We start from the raw sequence: 16882 nt of genomic DNA, 5'->3' as shown, positions 1-16882 counted from the left end.
CAGTGAAGAGCTGTTGTATCCTTCGGTATAACAGTTATGATAAATATATTTCGATTGTTTTTGTTCAAATGAAGTAATTCGATTGGAAATACCGCTTTTCGAGCGAAACGTATTCAAATTTTCCCGCCATGAGGATGATTATTCGTTCTAAACCGAATCTTAGAGAGTAATGAAAATGGCGAACCGTTGCCAGTGAAAACTCGTTGAACCGTTATCGGATGCTCCGATAGAATTTTGCAAGGCGATAAAAAAAAAACTCGCGGAACGATAAGAAATCGGTGTGGCGCGGAAGAATGTGAGGTGTGGAAATTTCACACGGTTTATTTTCTATACGTTTTGATACGGTTGCCCAACGAGCAAGGGTGTAAAATGCCGTGACTAAAATTTGCGACGTTCTGACACGTTTACAAACTGGGTATTTTCGGTGCTGAATTTTGTGCACGGTTTTTGAAAGTGGCGACTAATCTGCGGTGCAAAAAGTCAGGCCGGTCCGAGGCGTAGTATTTGGTGGTGGAGGGTATGAAATCACTGTACAAACACTATGACAAATTGTCTTGATCGGAGCAATGCAAAGGAGTCTCCCTTTTTTTCTGTCAAGTCTGTATATTTCTAGTGTCGCGCGATCGCATAAAAAATGCATACCTGTGAACATTGAAGTCAACAAGTGACAAGTGTTTACGTGACTGATCTATTTAGTTGAGTCAAATACCAGTTTATTTCTGGACAAAGTGTTAAATGCTTATCAATCATGAAGAAACAGTTTTTCAGAGTTAAACAGCTCGCGGATCAAACGTTTTCTAGGTAATCATTTCTCCAAATATTTCTTGTTCTGTTTATTTGCTCGACAAATCGCGAAATAACCCTTGTGCTTTCTCGGAATGTGTCTATGATAACATTGGAAACGTTTACAAATAGATTGTAAATGAGAAAAAGCAAACAATTTATTCGGTATCTTGGCATTTGATAACAAAGCGATAAAGAGTGATATCTGTCCTGCCCTTACTTTTTACGCTTTCCGTTGTAAAATTTTTTAATGATACGCAACCAATAATAGCGGGCATGCTATATACCAAAATAGATTATGAATCAGAGAATCTTAAAATGGATTGACTTTACACAACTTCGAATCTCATTTCCATGCAAATTTATTGGCACGTTAAACTTCTCCAAACATTCTTTTTTATAGAGCTGGTAAGACGGAAGTGCTCACAGATGATTTACAAGCTGCAGACAAACATGTTGAACAAATTAGGTTGGCTCTCATTGGGCTGAGCAAAAGGCTCGCCAATCCTCCAAATCAAGCTATAGCGCAGGATGTGGCAATTAAAGAAAAACGGCTGGTAATGTTCAATAACAAAAGCTTATTATTAACCTGTTTCATCCAGTAATATTCAATTTACATAGAAATATTTGCGATACAAATATTTTTAGTAATCATTGAAGCATATTAATGAAATCATTTGATTATAATTAACCCTCCATGGGCAACCAGAGTTGTTTATGTCTGGAGCAAAATTTTACTCTTAGATTTCTTCCTTCTCGATATTTATTTTTCCCATTGAGGCTTTAAACATTTGACATTCCAACGATTACATATTAAAATAGGGACCTCAATACCTATTCCTGAATGTTTTTTGATGTTTTGAAAGCCTAAAACAGTATAAAAATTAGTCGTGAACATAACCCTGTATGCAGATGGAGGATTAATATAAAAGATTAAAATGGTTTGCAAAGCTTTAGATATTTAGATGCATTGAGCAAACCAAAAGTTTCTCTATTGTGTATATTATTTGTTAAATGTGTGTTTGATTTTTAGAAAAAATGCCCAGAATACGTATTAGGGCAGACGATGCAAGAAAATGCCCCTGATGACGGGCTCATGGGCTTTACCCTTACAGAATGTGGCCGCGCACAAATGTATTTAGCGAATGAAACAATTGAACATGAAGCGAAAGTTGAACAATATGTAACGAGCCCTCTACAACATATTTTAGATACGGATGTACCAAATATATTAAAGCATAAAAGAAATTTAGCCCGGTTAATCTTGGACATGGATAGTGTGAGAACAAGATATCAGCAAGCTAGCAAGCATAGCGCCGGTAATTAACGATTTATAGAGAAATTATTATGTTTAAAGGTTCTTTGAATTTTCTGAGCAATATCTTTGTTCAAAAGGTACGGGTGCAGCGAAGGTAGACAGTTTAAGGGAAGAATTAGAAGAGGCTGAAGCTAAAGTGGAGCAATGCAGAGACCAGTTGGCTGCAGAAATGTTCCAACTTATGTCTAGGGAAACTGAATTAGCACACACTATTATTCAATATGTAAAACTTCAAAGAGCATACCATGAAAGTGCGCTGCATTGTTTGGAAGAGCTTATTCCAGGATTAGAAAGTTATATAAGTAAGTATTTTGATATTAGCCAACTTTTCGAACCAGAATATATATTTATAATCAATTCTGACAGTTAAGCCTTTGTAGTCAAAGCTACTTTAACTCGAAAATGAACCATTCTATATGATTTTTTTTCATTTTGTGGACATAAAACTGGTATAATGCTTAAACGTTTAGAGATTTATTCAATTCAAACAAATTTAACCCCTTCGCTTCCATGGACGTATTATATCGCAACGCCGAATCTGTTTGTACAAGGTCACAGACGACATATCTCGCGACGCGATGCCACAGACGAGTAAACACGCCTGGGGTGACCCCAGACAGAGCAAGAACATGAGCCGCGTGTTTACTCGTCCGTGACATCGCACGAGCGGCATTGTGTCGCGTGATAATACGTCTGTGACCTTATACAAACAGTTTCAAGCAATACTTTGCTCGTAAGCAATACAATAAGCAATATTTTGAATAATAGTATAGCAATTTTTAGCCTTGAAGTCGCCACTCGATTGCCATGGGTTAATTTTATATTTTATTTATAAAAAAATTGTTGTCTTATCGTAGCGTATGGTGTGGGAATATTTATCCTCCTCTAATTTCAGATGACAATGAAATGAAACCCGTTTATGGTTATCCACTTGAGGAGCACCTTAGGGTGACTAATAGAAAGATTGCTTTGCCTATCCAGTTATGCGTATCAGCTTTATTACGACTGGGTATGGAAGAAGAAGGCCTTTTTAGAATAGCTGGCGCTGCGTCGAAGTCGCGGCGAATTAAGTTAAGTTTAGACGCCTGCTGCCTTACGTTACCAACTGCTCTGGAATATAAGGATCCCCATGTGATCGCTGGCGCGTTAAAGTCTTATTTAAGAGAACTCCCGGAGCCTCTTTTAACATACAAGTACGTACAACAGCTTTTTGCACGCTAAAAAAAGAAAATGGAAAATAGATGAGGTAGTAGGCTCGTGTTTTATTAATTTTAAGGTTATATCCTGAATGGATGGCAGCTGCGAAGATAACAAATAACGAGACAAGATTGAGAGCTCTTTGGGAGGTGCTGTACAAACTACCTCCCGCGAATCTAGAAAATTTACGGTTCCTAATCAAATTTTTGGCTGTACTCACGAAAAACCAAGACATAAACAAAATGTCGCCGCAAAACATTGCAATTGTTATCGCGCCGAATTTAATATGGAGTCCCCAAGAGGATGCGAATACAATGGTGTAAGAACAGTCTTCCTTCCACAAACTGTTACAAAGAATTTTCTAGTTTAACGCTCGCAGGACCGTCGGTGGGTCTTTTTCAACCCAGAAATCACAGTTTTGCTACAGTATTCTCTCCGTAACTGTGAAAACTTCGGGTCTGCTGAGTCACAGTTATAGAAGAGATACTACATTCTTTTTAGTATATATTAGATGGATGGCTGTCCGTGTAAAACGTTTATCAATCACCGTGCGAGTGTTAATTGTTGTGTCGACTTTCTAATTGCTTGTGGCTTGATAATTTTCTATTTATACGATCTTTATTGTCATTCCAGAATGAACATGAGCACAGCTAATAATTCTAGTCTTATAGTGGATCAGTTGATTACATACGCAAATTGGTTTTTTCCTGGCGAAATAGATTTTGACCGTGATCTGGACGTTGGCATTATAAACGGTATAGAAAACCAAATCGCTGGCATGCGTCGTTGCGTTTCGAACAGCAGCCTCAGTGATCACGGTGAAAGTCCTCCGCAAGGTAGTCCTAAGCCAGCAGCTCGTAGAAAAAATAAACCGGCTCCGACGCCACCGAATAGCACCACGCCTGACAAACACGACAAAAAGCCCGATGACAAACCGCCACCGACACCTGACAAACCACCAAGACCTCTAACGTCCGCGACACTTAATCGTACAGTGCATAAAGCTCATAAACAAGATGTGATAAATACAGAGTTACCAGTCAAGCAGGAAAATAGTATAGAAAAACAGGACTCCAATTCAGAAACAGAAGTGAAGCATACCCATGATACAATAGCTGTAGAGACACCGTCTTCGAGTGGTCCGGAACACATAAACGAGGTAATAGATGAATTGCGTACTGTTCATGCGGAGGCGGAAAAAAGAAATCAGGAAATGCAAAAACCAGAAAGGAAATTGAACACAGTACCAAGCATGGAAAAAACTACCGTGGAGAATTCGTCGAACAATAAGTCGGAGACAGAGAATTCGGAAACCTCGGTACAGAGGATAAAACCGGTAATCACCGAGAAACCACATCCTTCCACGTTGGAGAGACGAAGACCAATCGCTGCTCCGAGGAGTATAACCAATGTAATACATAATACAGGTAACGATAGTCTCTGTTCAATACGTATTTCCACTTTAAAAATTCTAGTAAATGTACATTTTCTTTTCTATCGTGTGTGGCTTCATTCAAGCTTCTTCAACTGTAAGAATTTCTTATACTTTCAATGTAAAACCTGTACGAATGCTTCTTGCGAAGAAGGTATTGTTTTTGATCACAATTAATGGTACAATTTGAATATTGTTGGAATTGTAGAAGAGGCAGTCGAGTTACGTAGAAAGTCAGACAACACAAGTTCTACGAGCACGAGCACTCTGGATAGAAGTAGTAAACCAGCTATACCAGAACGACCAGCTGGATTGATTCGACCTTCGAGCCTGATTAGGCAACACCCACGTCACAGTAATGAAAATTTAGACAGTGAGACAGGGGTGAGTAACAGGGCCGTTCCTTGCTGACTTGTTCGGTCTCAGTTTTACATGTAAGATATAACCCTTAATAAATATAGTTACTGCCAGTGGACACGACAAATATGCCTGGATATTACATTATTGAAATACTATAACGTAAGCTATACTTATGAAGTGGAGAACGATATTCTGTTAACAATTACATACATTAACACGTTGACTGCTGTGTGGTGGTCACTACCGACCGTCGCTGAACATTCCAACGACGCCGAACTCGATAAAAATCCGTAAAATTTTCAAACAATAACATTTATAATTCTGCGAATGCAATGAATATTAGAATAGTGCTTTAACACGTTCCCTATTCATTTTATTTTCTTCACGTAAAATACAAAATTGTGGTCATGACACATGTGTGGCACTGGTAGCGAACGTGTTACAATAATAACTATAGCATGTGAATATATTAATATTTTTGTTTTTAGTATTGTAAACTTAAATACGTGGACAATTTCACTCCGGCGCTCCGAGGCAAAACCAAGGAAACACGCTAGGCAGTCAACGTGTTAACTTTGCTCGAAGTGTAAATACGAGATACAGTATTCTCTCCGTAATTGTGACAACAGCGTCTGGTGATACTGTGAACAAGAGAAGAAGCAGAAATCGATTTATAATAATTAGAACTTACTTTTTCAGCAGAACACACACTTCGAAGCAGCAAGTGCATTTGTGGCTGAAAAAGTGAGTTCTAACGCTTCGTTATAAATTAACAAAGACAAGGCGGATATTTTTTACTCGGTCATTGGTTCCAAGGGGGATACCCTCTAGTGGTAGGGATAAAATTTTAACAGTTACGGTAGAGCTCTTTTTCACAGTTACGGAAAGAATACTGTACGACGACAATGGTTTCCGCAGGGCTGCTAATCTGTTCTATTTTTTCTTTTTTTTCATAAATCCTGCAGCCTTTAACATTGGAAAGAGCTCACGTGTACTCGGTGGACAAACAACAGGTCAGTATAATACAAGTGCGTGGCAATGGCAATGTGTTCTGCTCAACGGGCGACAACAATGGCAACATGGCTTCGAACTTGCAGAGAAGCCCGAGTGTAGGTAGTCGACCGTCATCTATGTCCTTGTACGGTGAACGATCGGAAAAGCCTGCGAAACTAACCGCGCCAGAACAAACGAAAGCGCACGTGCGAACCAGATCGGAAGGGAATATTATCGATGTTCAAACACAGACTGAAACAGTGGTAGTTATTAAATCACCGCAACCACCTGTTCCGGCCTCGCCAAGGTTCCATCAGAGACCCCCAAGGCCACAGCCACCACCGCCACCTCCACCGACCGCTAAGCTCAAAACGGATCAAGAAAGCACTAATCTCTGAGATGAATTTGTAGAAAAATGTGATGATTACCGTAAACCCGTTTGATAGTCGAACGGTTCTATGACAAGACGATAATACAGCATTATGGAAAATGACTGCAATGTAAGTTTTGTAAATTTTCTCATTCCGATGGGCCTCGGAGGTACCGATATATCTTCACTATTAGGGAAATTATAATTGAACCGATACCACTCTCAAAACACGCTATTTTTTCAATTAATTTTTGACAGAAAGCGCCTGCTTTTACGTTTCGAAACTAATAGCGACGAAATTACACGAAGCGAACCTGTACAATCGAGTTCTTCGGATTCGTAAGCATTTGTAACTGTGTTTAGTCGTGCACCTTGTGCAGGGGTCACTCTTGTGAAGGGTTTGCACCTTCGACACTGACGCTAGCAGGGCCCAGGAATAAAAATACGTGTAATTATTGATACTCGACTTAGATTCTACACTTATAGTCGAAAGCAGTTAAATTCAAGGCAACGAATCTTCCTCCGATCGACTACAAGTGTAGAATCCAAATCCACTATCGACAATTACGCGTATTTTTATTCTTCTGCTCTGCTGAAGTCAGTGTTGAAGGTGCAAGCCGTCACGCACAAGGTGCATGACTGGACAAACTGTATATTAGAAATAACTTAAGAGGTTATATCTAATTTTCATACTTAACTCTAATATTTTTGCAATTTATCAGTTTTTTGTACGTATCGCAGTAACGATGACAGAAGTATTATAACAATAAGGAAGTAATTTGATATAATTGATCTCCAGCTGCCTGACATACGGTTTAAGTTTGCAAATTTTTGTATGCTTATGATCAGAGTCGCCCTTAGGTTTCCTATTACGAGGTCTCTAAAAATAATATATTTTTTGCATTGTTAGAAGCAAAGTGAAACAATCGGTAAAAGTATATTTAGAGTAAGGTTCTAATGTAAAGAAAATATTTGTTCATCTATTTCTTAGTGCCTTCTAAAATTATGTGATTCAGTGTCTGTAAATTTTGTTTCGTTGTTCGAAGAACTCCAAAAAAATGCTTTTACCTTTTTTAAGGGCATCCCTGCTCATAGTGTAATGTAAAGTAGAAAATATTTTATTTGGTACAGATTTTGTCGAGTTCGTATTTATTTGTAGTATGGATCTATCCGTACGTACAAGATTAATTTTTGCTAAATAATGTTACAACTAACGAAAAGGTGATTCAATAAGATAAAAAAGACATATTTAAAATTTTTATATTGATTTTATATTTTTTATAAGAAATTATTTTATGAATCTATTATTTTTATATAAAATTGATTATTTATACTACAGAATACCGGTGTTTTAATGTAGAATATCGCGAAACGTCTAACGATACGAGTGATTTTAAAATTTATTTTTCATAATTATTATAAACTTAGTTATAAATTGCAAAACTCTTTTAATATATTGCGGTGTTTCAGGGTCGTAGATAAAAATAAGGTTTCGTGATAATTGGTTAAATTTTATTTCGAGAAGGTATAACTGTAAACGTTTAAATTTTTATAGACAAACTCGTAGAATTTGTTTATTTATAAAGACTCTAGCAGAATTTTCGATATTAGGAGTCACAATGGAATCACCTAATCGTATGTATTATAATTTAGTGAATACCATGATGCAACTAAAAGTCTTTATAGCCTCCAGTGTAACAAATAGTATAAACAAAATTATTTTGTAGCCAATAATATCAGACAAAAATGAAGTAGCTAATTCTTGTGAAGTATCGTAATATTTTCCTATTTTTGAAAAGTATATTAAACTTGCGTCCGATTCATTCTACATAAAAAAAGATTGCCAGTATTTAAAAACATTAAGGATACGCCTAATTTGCAAAATAAGTAAACCAAATATAATGATGTGGTATTTTTATTTAATACATTACTCACCATCTAAGAAAGTACGATTGAAAGTAATATTTAAAAAATATTCATTTTTAGCAAATGCTTATTAGTCTTATAATTCTATCGCAAAGAAATTGTAAATCCATGCAATTGTTTCTTCAAGTTTTAGTGAAAAGAATCCACAAAAAATAGTTTTTCAAACAGGGTTTAATTTGCACGATGGTAAATAATGTATTACAATAAAAGTGTTAGAATATCATAATGAAAAATTTCTGTAAAAGAAAGATATTTTTGTTCTTATTTATGTTACAAGTTTTCTTTTACTTCCTCTGTTATGTGGTAAAACACGACTGTTCATAAAAACAGTTCAAATAAATTCTTTTACTAACGAGAATGTAACATAAATAACAAAATGTCTACTTGCTTGGTGATGAAAATTTAAGCGTTTCTTATTATGTGAATTTTGTTCATTCCAGTAAATTGTGCAATGCTGTATATTGTTATATCGATGTTTTCAGATCATTTCTATTTTGAATGATCCACTGAAAGTGTGTGAAATTTGTTAAATTTGTAGTTGCAATTGAATTAAAAGACAATTATACTAGTTAATGAAAGAACTTTATTATATTTGTTAATCTCTATGACTGAGTTACATCTTTCGATGGGTTTTCTATTATCAACTCATTGAATCATTTATATTTGTTACATTAAAGAAATCATTGAATAAGTTATTAATTGACATTTCCATCACCAAGTATCTGGACGAATGTAAACTGCGTTTCCGAGGTATCTCTTATAAATTCTCTTCGAGTCACATACGAATTTATAAGTGGTTTCTTTGTAATAAGCAATTAATTAATACGAAAAATATTTGTTTATTTCCTTTAAGTTTTATTTTTACAAATGTTCTAAATACAACTACAATTATTTCTTGCTGTTATGAGGAAAATTACAAATCTTTTATATTCTGCATTTGTCAATTTAAAAATACTTATAAAAAAAACATAGCATTCTTTATGTACTCTGTTACGTTCAACAGATTAGGATTTATGTTCCACAATAAGCAAACATAATGATATGTAAAAAAAATCCTTTATATTACCATCGTGACAAGTTGTGCATTTACCTAAGGGGTGCTTAGGCTGTGAATGTAATGAGAACTGTTACAGAATCTATTTGTACATAAATAAAGAATTTATGAAAAGAATGACGTTCTGTAAGAAAGTACCATTTTTTTTACGAATAACTTTCACTAGTTTACTATTCCATGCTGTGTAAATAAGACAACGTATTAACATCAGCAACATCTTTGGGTTTCATACCATCGTTATCCTCTATAGATTCTGCACCAATGGAAAGTAAATATTTTACAACGTCAACGTGTCCACAGAACGCTGCATAATGCAATGGGGTTTGACCGTCCGAGTCCTGTGAATTCACGTTTGCTCCTTTCTTAATTAAAAGTTCTATGATTCTCACGTGACCACGATCCGCAGCCCAATGTATCGGTAGCAAACCGTCCGCGTCTATTGAATTCACAAGTCGTTGCTCTTTGTCCAGTACTTCCAGTACCTTTTCTTCATGACCTTCCTTTATCCAATCCAAAAGGGTTTTATCTGTGTCGCTTATCTGTTCTTCTGCATTTAGCAATCGACTAACAGCAACCCACTTCTGCGGTTCAGATTCTACATCTTTCTCCCAGGTGGGACACAGTTTCGTCAACTCTTCTATATAACTAATCATAGCAGTATCGCAGCTCATGTCGTTCAGATTTTTCCATGTTTCCCATTTTTGTTTAGCTTTCATTTGGAACCAACTAGGCTGTGGAATATTACATGGACCAACCGTTGCCTGTTTATACAAAGCATAGAATTTGAGGAGCTCGTTCGAATTCAATTCGGATGCTAACGTCTGCAAGTAGCTCGCAGCTTTATTGAATGTTTCCTCAAGACTCATCATGAAGGTTTCTTTTATCTTACTTGTCAGGATATATATCGGTCACGCGTATATCCGTATTCTCCAAAACATGACGTTTAGCAAGCACATTGAGCATTACAGTTCTATTGTAGAATTCAATGGAACCATTGCCCGTGTTAATACCTTGTTTGTCGAATAGAAGTACCGCCTTCTTTACTCTACCAAAACCCGAAAAGTAAGATTCGAATTCGAACGGTGAAACAGTCCAAGGAACTCCGCGTACGTAAAGCAAATATCGAAAAGTGTTGCCAGACATATTAAGTTGCGCGTTGTATACTTAGTAAGTGGATAGTGTGGTCCTGCATTAAATCATATATATTTACATCAGAATCTGTACCAAGATCAGCCAACGATATATGGGTGCAAGTGAGATTCCATTTATTTAATAAATGCTCTATCGACCAATCCGTGCTTCGTTCTTGGTACGTGCAGAGAAATTTTGCATGAGGGTTCCTCTCCAATAGAAAAGCAATTGTGACAACTATATCTTCGAACACGGCTGGCTCGTAGAAACAGTCCGATCCAAGAATTAAATCTAATGGTCCAATGGAAAATAAACTAGATAAAAACAATCCCCATGTTATACCAACGATTTGAACCTGAGACAAAATTCCATTCAGCTCGCAACTTCTTCTTATATGTTGTAGACTTCTCGGCAAGCTAGCAGAATCGCTTAAAGTTACTATAGCACCGCATTTGCTAGCTAAAATCCCAGGAAGCGCGGTGCCAGACCCAAGTTCTAAAACTCTTTTTCCAATAAGTTCTTCTTTGTGTTCCCAAAGAAACCAAGCAAGTACAGGTGCGGAAGGCCAAGTATAAAAGCTATAACTAGCCTGAAGTAACTGTAACAAAAAATATGTTAATAAGGAATTAAACATGTAAGATTCAGTATATGAAAGTAATAATATATTGTTTTTTAGTAAAACACAGACCAGACCTCTGTATAAAAGGAATTCGATCGAAAAATAATGAATTTATGCTCTCTTACAGATTCGACGTAAATGTAAAATGTAAAACAAACTTTCACAACTATGCATAACCAAAAACTACGTAACACCGGTAGCACACACGAGAATAGAACGTATCAGTGGTTTAATCGTTAACAGGAAATTTGTAAAAAAAGTTTGATTACCTCCGGAATGTAAATCTCTAAGCGTTCGTTACACTCTACGTTGTCCTGGGTTTTACGAGAGGTGAATAAAAATTTCTTCACTTGCTCCGAAACAATTCCATCGGACATTAGGCTCTCTGTGGGTGAACTGCTATCGTGTAAAATACTTTCTTCTAAACCTGGCATGACTAACTTTCAAACCATTTGTTCTAATACATTCTCATTCTGGCCGGAATTATTCAGTCTAAAATGGAAACCATAAATTGAACAATTTTTATCGTTTACAAACGATTTCGAAATGGAAAATATAATCACTATTTTGTCCAGAGTTGTCGTCGGTACACACGAAACAATAGAAAATGCAAACATTTAGACCATATTTAAATTACCAAATGGCGGGAACTATTTATTAAAAAATTCCATTGTTTTGTATTCGAATATACATCCCATTATTACTTTGCTTACAAATATAATATTTATCGATTCGTTTTTCCATATTCTCATTTCTGCATCTTATACATTATTATGCATAACTATGTACGGATGTATATATACGTGTAATTTTTATAATATCTAATATAAATTGTTTTTATCGCTAACTTTTTGTACAACTGTTAAATTTAATTAAGGTTATACATTCCTGAAACACTGCAAAAAGTACATTGTGAATAAAAAAGTATAACGCGTTGAACACAATAAATAAATAAGTTAAATACAACAAATAAATTTATACTAATCTATTGTCATATAAAAATTTGTTGTAAATTATTTTCGATCTTAAATTTTTCGATAAATCTTGGAATTTACTATTTGTAATTTTTTTGCATATTCAAATTCACTTTCCAGTACAATGAATACAGTAGCGATAAAACAATGTGTGTCATACTGATAAAATAATATTATATAATATAACAGTCTTGTAATGAAATTGCATTATCGCCATAGAAATACTGTGACATGAAATAAATTCAATATTAAGCTTTGCATTATACAAATCTGATATTTAACATATCAAAATTTAGCGAACTGAACATAATATTTTTATCTTTTATAAAAATGAATTTTATCGATCAATGCACATATCTTGTGTGCAGTTTAATTTCAGTTTCGAAGGAATTTACGGAAAAAGACTGTTATAACACATTATTATGACATTTGTGTTATTTTAGCAACACTTGAGCGATTCTGTGTTACAGCCGTCTTGATTAAACATGGAGGAGGCTGGTAACGAGAAGTTCCTATCGAGAAGGCGTTCTGCTGCACTTAAAGCATTCAAAGTTAAAGATGAACGAGTGGCAACGTTTAAGAAAGTACATACGCAATTTTAATATATACTGCTCAATCGTAATCGCTTCCAAACGATCTTTAACCAACATTTTTCCATACTTTTCCCGGTGTTAAAACTGATGTATCGTAAACAACACCCATGGAATACTGCAGCGTTTGATTTTTCCAGGTCGCGGCGATTTTACAAAAACGCGAAACAGACAGAACTACAGAAGAAAATGGGATACTTCTTTCCTGCAGTGACGTAGTAAAAGAGGTTAATTTGAGGTATAGCCATTTTGGAAATCATTTGTGGTTGTATTAATTTGTTTTATGTTATGAGCAGTAAAACGTGAACTGTTCGTATTATAGACGAATGATCGTGTAAAATAAGTAATTGTCAGAAATCTTTCATATCAATTTCGTTGACAGTAACGCTGAAATATAATCGTACCCCGTTACTAATCGAATATTTCCAATTTGTTAGACAAGAGAAGAGGCATAGAGTAAAGGCCAGATTAGAGGAAGTGGAAGACGCACCAGAAATCTTGGAGGAGAAGTGCATACGGTTGGCTGCAGCGATTAGCAGAGCGTCGTCGTTGGCTGTTTACACTGGTGCTGGCATCAGTACAGCTGCTTCTATTCCCGATTACAGAGGAACCAATGGTGTTTGGACTCGCTTACAGCAAGGGAAAGATATTGGGTAATGTCGTGATTAACACAGTTGAATTTTGGTAAATGCTCTTATTATTGTTATTTAATATGATTGTAGGAATCATGATTTGAGTCTGGCGGAGCCTACGATAACCCATATGGCTCTCTACGCTTTGTACAAGGCACGAGTTTTGAAGCATGTAGTGTCTCAGAATTGTGACGGACTCCATTTGCGCAGTGGGATACCTCGTACGCTTTTATCCGAAGTTCACGGGAATATGTACGTGGAAGTTTGTAGAACATGCAAACCATACAGAGAGTATTGGAGACTGTTTGATGTTACAGAAAAGACTGCTCGGTATTCGCACGGTACTGGTAGATTGTGTCATAGATGTAGCTCTGTTTTGCAAGATTCGATCGTTCATTTCGGCGAGAGAGGCAACCTCCCGTGGCCAATAAATTGGAATGGCGCGACGAGAGCGGCGAAACAAGCGGACGTTATACTGTGTTTAGGTTCCAGTTTAAAAGTTCTAAAAAAGTATCCGTGGTTGTGGCAGATGGACAGGCCGATTCATAAACGTCCCTCCCTGTACATTGTGAATTTGCAGTGGACTCCGAAAGACGAGAATGCAGTTTTAAAAGTGAACGGAAAATGCGACGAAGTGATGCGAAGAGTGATGGCTCAACTCGGGTTAGAGATACCGCAATACAATCGTGCTAAGGATCCAATATTTTTTCACGCTGTAAGGCTCAAGAGCAGCGAACAATGTACAACAAGCCAGCCCTGTTTAGAAGAACCGTCTAACGCTGCTCACAAAGAGCTGACTGAGATCACCGCCAACTATCAAGAGGACATGGAGCCTGAAACCAAAGAGGATAAAGATTGCATCTCTCCTAAAAAAATCACCGAAACCATGTCTTCTTATTCAGCGCCTTTTTTCACCGCATTGCCATTCTTATCGATGGGTTTACCGTTTCCACCGATGTACATGTGTCCTCAATTAACACCGTTCTTTTATTATCCGTTTATACAAATACCGGACGTGGCTATAAACATGCCGAAACCGAAGCCAGCCTGTACTTTTTGTATGGAGAACGAGGGTTCTCTCACTTGTATTTATTATCCACAGGATACGGATAATCTTTTAATAGAATCTGACAGTAAACAGATCCAAGATTCGGAAACGTTGGTGATTGAAACCGATTCCCCGATAGCACCACCAAAAAATCCAGGTTGGTTCGGCAAAGGTTATCGCAAAGGCATGAAAAAGAAGCGGTAGCATTCGTTCTCGTTAATTATGGTATATGACTTCTTCTCTGTTATTATGCAATTATGTACGACATACATATATATAATAACCCACTTAAATGTTTGACGCCTCCTCATATCATGACGAAATCTGCGAACATGATTTACGAATGTGTAGCGGTTTAACTTCCAGTATCGAAAATTTTAATAATCAAACTAAAATTGTGACAATAGTTTTTAAGAATTTAAACTGTAGACAAGTTTATCATTGATTCATGAAATTTCCATATGTGAAATTTGATAGTAAGTTAATGATTTAATGGGTACTCGTATCTCCGATAAGTCTGATTTCAAAATTGTTCGTTTGTAAATTTTACCATAACTGATATCGTGCGAAATATGTTTTGATTCACAGTCATTACTACTGTATAAGTCAATTATGTTGTGATTTTTAATTATAGGATTTTATTTAAGCAGATGAGTGTTATGCAGATCATGATAAATTCCTAGCGACCAAAGTGATAATTTTTTATTACATTTTGTGTTCTTCTTCTCTTTTTTTTTACTGTTAGTTTTGTATTTGTATAGTTGACTGTATTATAATTTCTTCTCGTTTCTTTACTTTTCGAAAATTGGATTTATAAGTGTTGTTTGTGTGAAACTTTTTGCATTTTTCCATTGCATTCATTTATCATTCCACTTCTGTAAATATGATGTAATCAATCGTATAACATGGGTGTCATGACTATTACTATACTGTTTATAACAGATCTCGAATCAAGATTATATTAGTCATTTTATCTTGTGTCAATGGTCAATAGACAGACCAAACAATGAGTTTCACGCAAAAGGTCATTTCCGGTTTCGCATTGCCTGCAATGTAGGAATGTTATAAAAAAAGGGTTTCAACGAGATACATTTATCTCTATGAAGTTCTCTTGTTTAAAGTTTATTAGACATATCAGTTGATCTGCTCATATTACGAGTTAGCTTATTAAGATCAGACGAAGCATAGCTTACTGCTTTTAATTAAATTAAGACTGTTTTTAAAAACGTACTATTTAACTAACAAGAACATCTCCCATATTCATTTTAGTCGAATGTTTAGACAGAACATATAAATTTGATTACATTCCTTATGAAAACTATCGAAATTTTCATCGCCAAGTTTTAAATTCAAAAAGTATTAATGCATCAGGTATTATAAATATTAGTATTCATGAATTGTTACTCTTATTTATATGTTTATTTATATGAACCAATAAATTTGTACTGTAATAAGATATCGAAATATGATAATTATTATTTTCTATTTTTCAGTAATTATTTTAAGTGCTTAACTTCTAACGACTGCGTAATTCATATTTTTATTGTTATTTTATTAAGCATAACGTTGGAACGGATATTTGTTCACATTTATACAAATTGTATGTACTTGTTACAGTCTTTTATGCTTTTAGTATATGTTTTTAATTAATTGTAAATGATATTATTAAAAATTCTGTTATTTCTATTGAATGTACATATGTTAACAATTACATACAAGATGTTCAACAACTACAAACACATAGAAAGTGTCTTTTACTACAACAATTCGCAAAACATAAACATTCATCTTCGAAATTAAAAATTCGAATTTAAAAATATTTGAATTTTACATGTCGTAAGCAAGGTTAACGAACGTTCCGGATTGGTCCGGACAATCTGATTTGAAAAAACGCGGGATTCATAAACAATCGATTTAGCAAGATGAAAGACATTAATGTGAAATTGATAAAAAGTTGAGATATCATAAATATCAGAGCCTTGTCAGAGTCGAATAATCTAGTTTCTGCAAATTTTGCGTAGATGTGTTCAAATTTGAAGAAATCCAACTCCGCTAAATATTTGACCTAACAATTAAAAAAATAAGAGTTAAGCGAGGGTAGCTGATTACTCCACAATGTTTCCATCGTACATCTACAAGAATTTTCGATCGATCGGAAAACCAAATCGAATCGATAGTTTTTCGAAAGAATTATTCGCCTGAAATTCGCTCGCAGTCATAATAGCCGTCCACCCCACTCCCGTTCGTCGGACAGGCAACATAGAATCGCAGCGGACATCTATTATGACTATGACCGTATTTCAGGAATCTTCTCTAGCGAAACGGGTTACAGAAATTTGCAATAACCGAACATCCTAATGTATCCCGTCTAATTCGCATTCAGCTTCGATACGAGCTACTGTGGGTCAGCGCAGGACGCGTCTGCAACATGTAAAATGAATATTGACAACTAGAA

At 35.6% G+C, this 16882-nt stretch overlaps 4 protein-coding genes across 7 annotated transcripts; 2 read left to right on the top strand and 2 right to left on the bottom strand.

The window, feature by feature from the left end:
• Positions 1–152: 152 nt before the first annotated feature.
• Positions 153–9550, top strand: LOC143359022 (rho GTPase-activating protein 44). Of its 2 annotated transcripts, XM_076796636.1 has the most exons (10): positions 153–801; positions 1187–1340; positions 1817–2102; positions 2179–2403; positions 2997–3294; positions 3378–3617; positions 3932–4725; positions 4939–5114; positions 6056–6103; positions 6188–9550. In XM_076796636.1, the coding sequence occupies exons 1-10, from the start codon at positions 749–751 to the stop codon at positions 6479–6481; spliced, it is 2568 nt and encodes an 855-aa protein (XP_076652751.1). In that variant the 5' UTR covers positions 153–748; the 3' UTR covers positions 6482–9550. The 2 variants fall into 2 exon arrangements, with proteins under 2 accessions (XP_076652751.1, XP_076652750.1); XM_076796635.1 differs by having other exon boundaries at positions 6056–9550.
• Positions 9199–10434, bottom strand: LOC143359026 (acyl-CoA-binding domain-containing protein 6). Its single transcript, XM_076796641.1, has one exon. The coding sequence runs from the start codon at positions 10300–10302 to the stop codon at positions 9604–9606; it is 699 nt and encodes a 232-aa protein (XP_076652756.1). The 5' UTR covers positions 10303–10434; the 3' UTR covers positions 9199–9603.
• Positions 10435–10436: 2 nt separating this feature from the next.
• On the bottom strand, positions 10437–12876 carry LOC143359024 (histone-arginine methyltransferase METTL23). Of its 3 annotated transcripts, none has more exons than XM_076796639.1 (3): positions 12750–12876; positions 11453–11675; positions 10437–11162 (listed from the first exon to the last, which is right to left on the bottom strand). In XM_076796639.1, exons 2-3 carry the CDS (start codon positions 11615–11617, stop codon positions 10578–10580), a joined length of 750 nt encoding a protein of 249 aa, XP_076652754.1. In that variant the 5' UTR covers positions 11618–11675; positions 12750–12876; the 3' UTR covers positions 10437–10577. The 3 variants fall into 3 exon arrangements, with proteins under 3 accessions (XP_076652754.1, XP_076652753.1, XP_076652755.1); XM_076796638.1 differs by lacking the exon at positions 12750–12876 and adding an exon at positions 11747–11925; XM_076796640.1 differs by lacking the exon at positions 12750–12876 and adding an exon at positions 11778–11912.
• Sirt7 (sirtuin 7) lies at positions 12129–16363 on the top strand. The gene is made up of 4 exons (XM_076796637.1): positions 12129–12741; positions 12888–12985; positions 13185–13400; positions 13470–16363. Exons 1-4 carry the CDS (start codon positions 12643–12645, stop codon positions 14629–14631), a joined length of 1575 nt encoding a protein of 524 aa, XP_076652752.1. The 5' UTR covers positions 12129–12642; the 3' UTR covers positions 14632–16363.
• Positions 16364–16882: the final 519 nt, after the last annotated feature.

This window comes from Halictus rubicundus, chromosome 11 (genome assembly GCF_050948215.1).
Source record: "Halictus rubicundus isolate RS-2024b chromosome 11, iyHalRubi1_principal, whole genome shotgun sequence".
NCBI classification, from domain to species: domain Eukaryota; kingdom Metazoa; phylum Arthropoda; class Insecta; order Hymenoptera; family Halictidae; genus Halictus; species Halictus rubicundus.
Note: the sequence above shows the minus strand (reverse complement) of the source record. Positions and strands in the feature narration are given on the sequence as shown.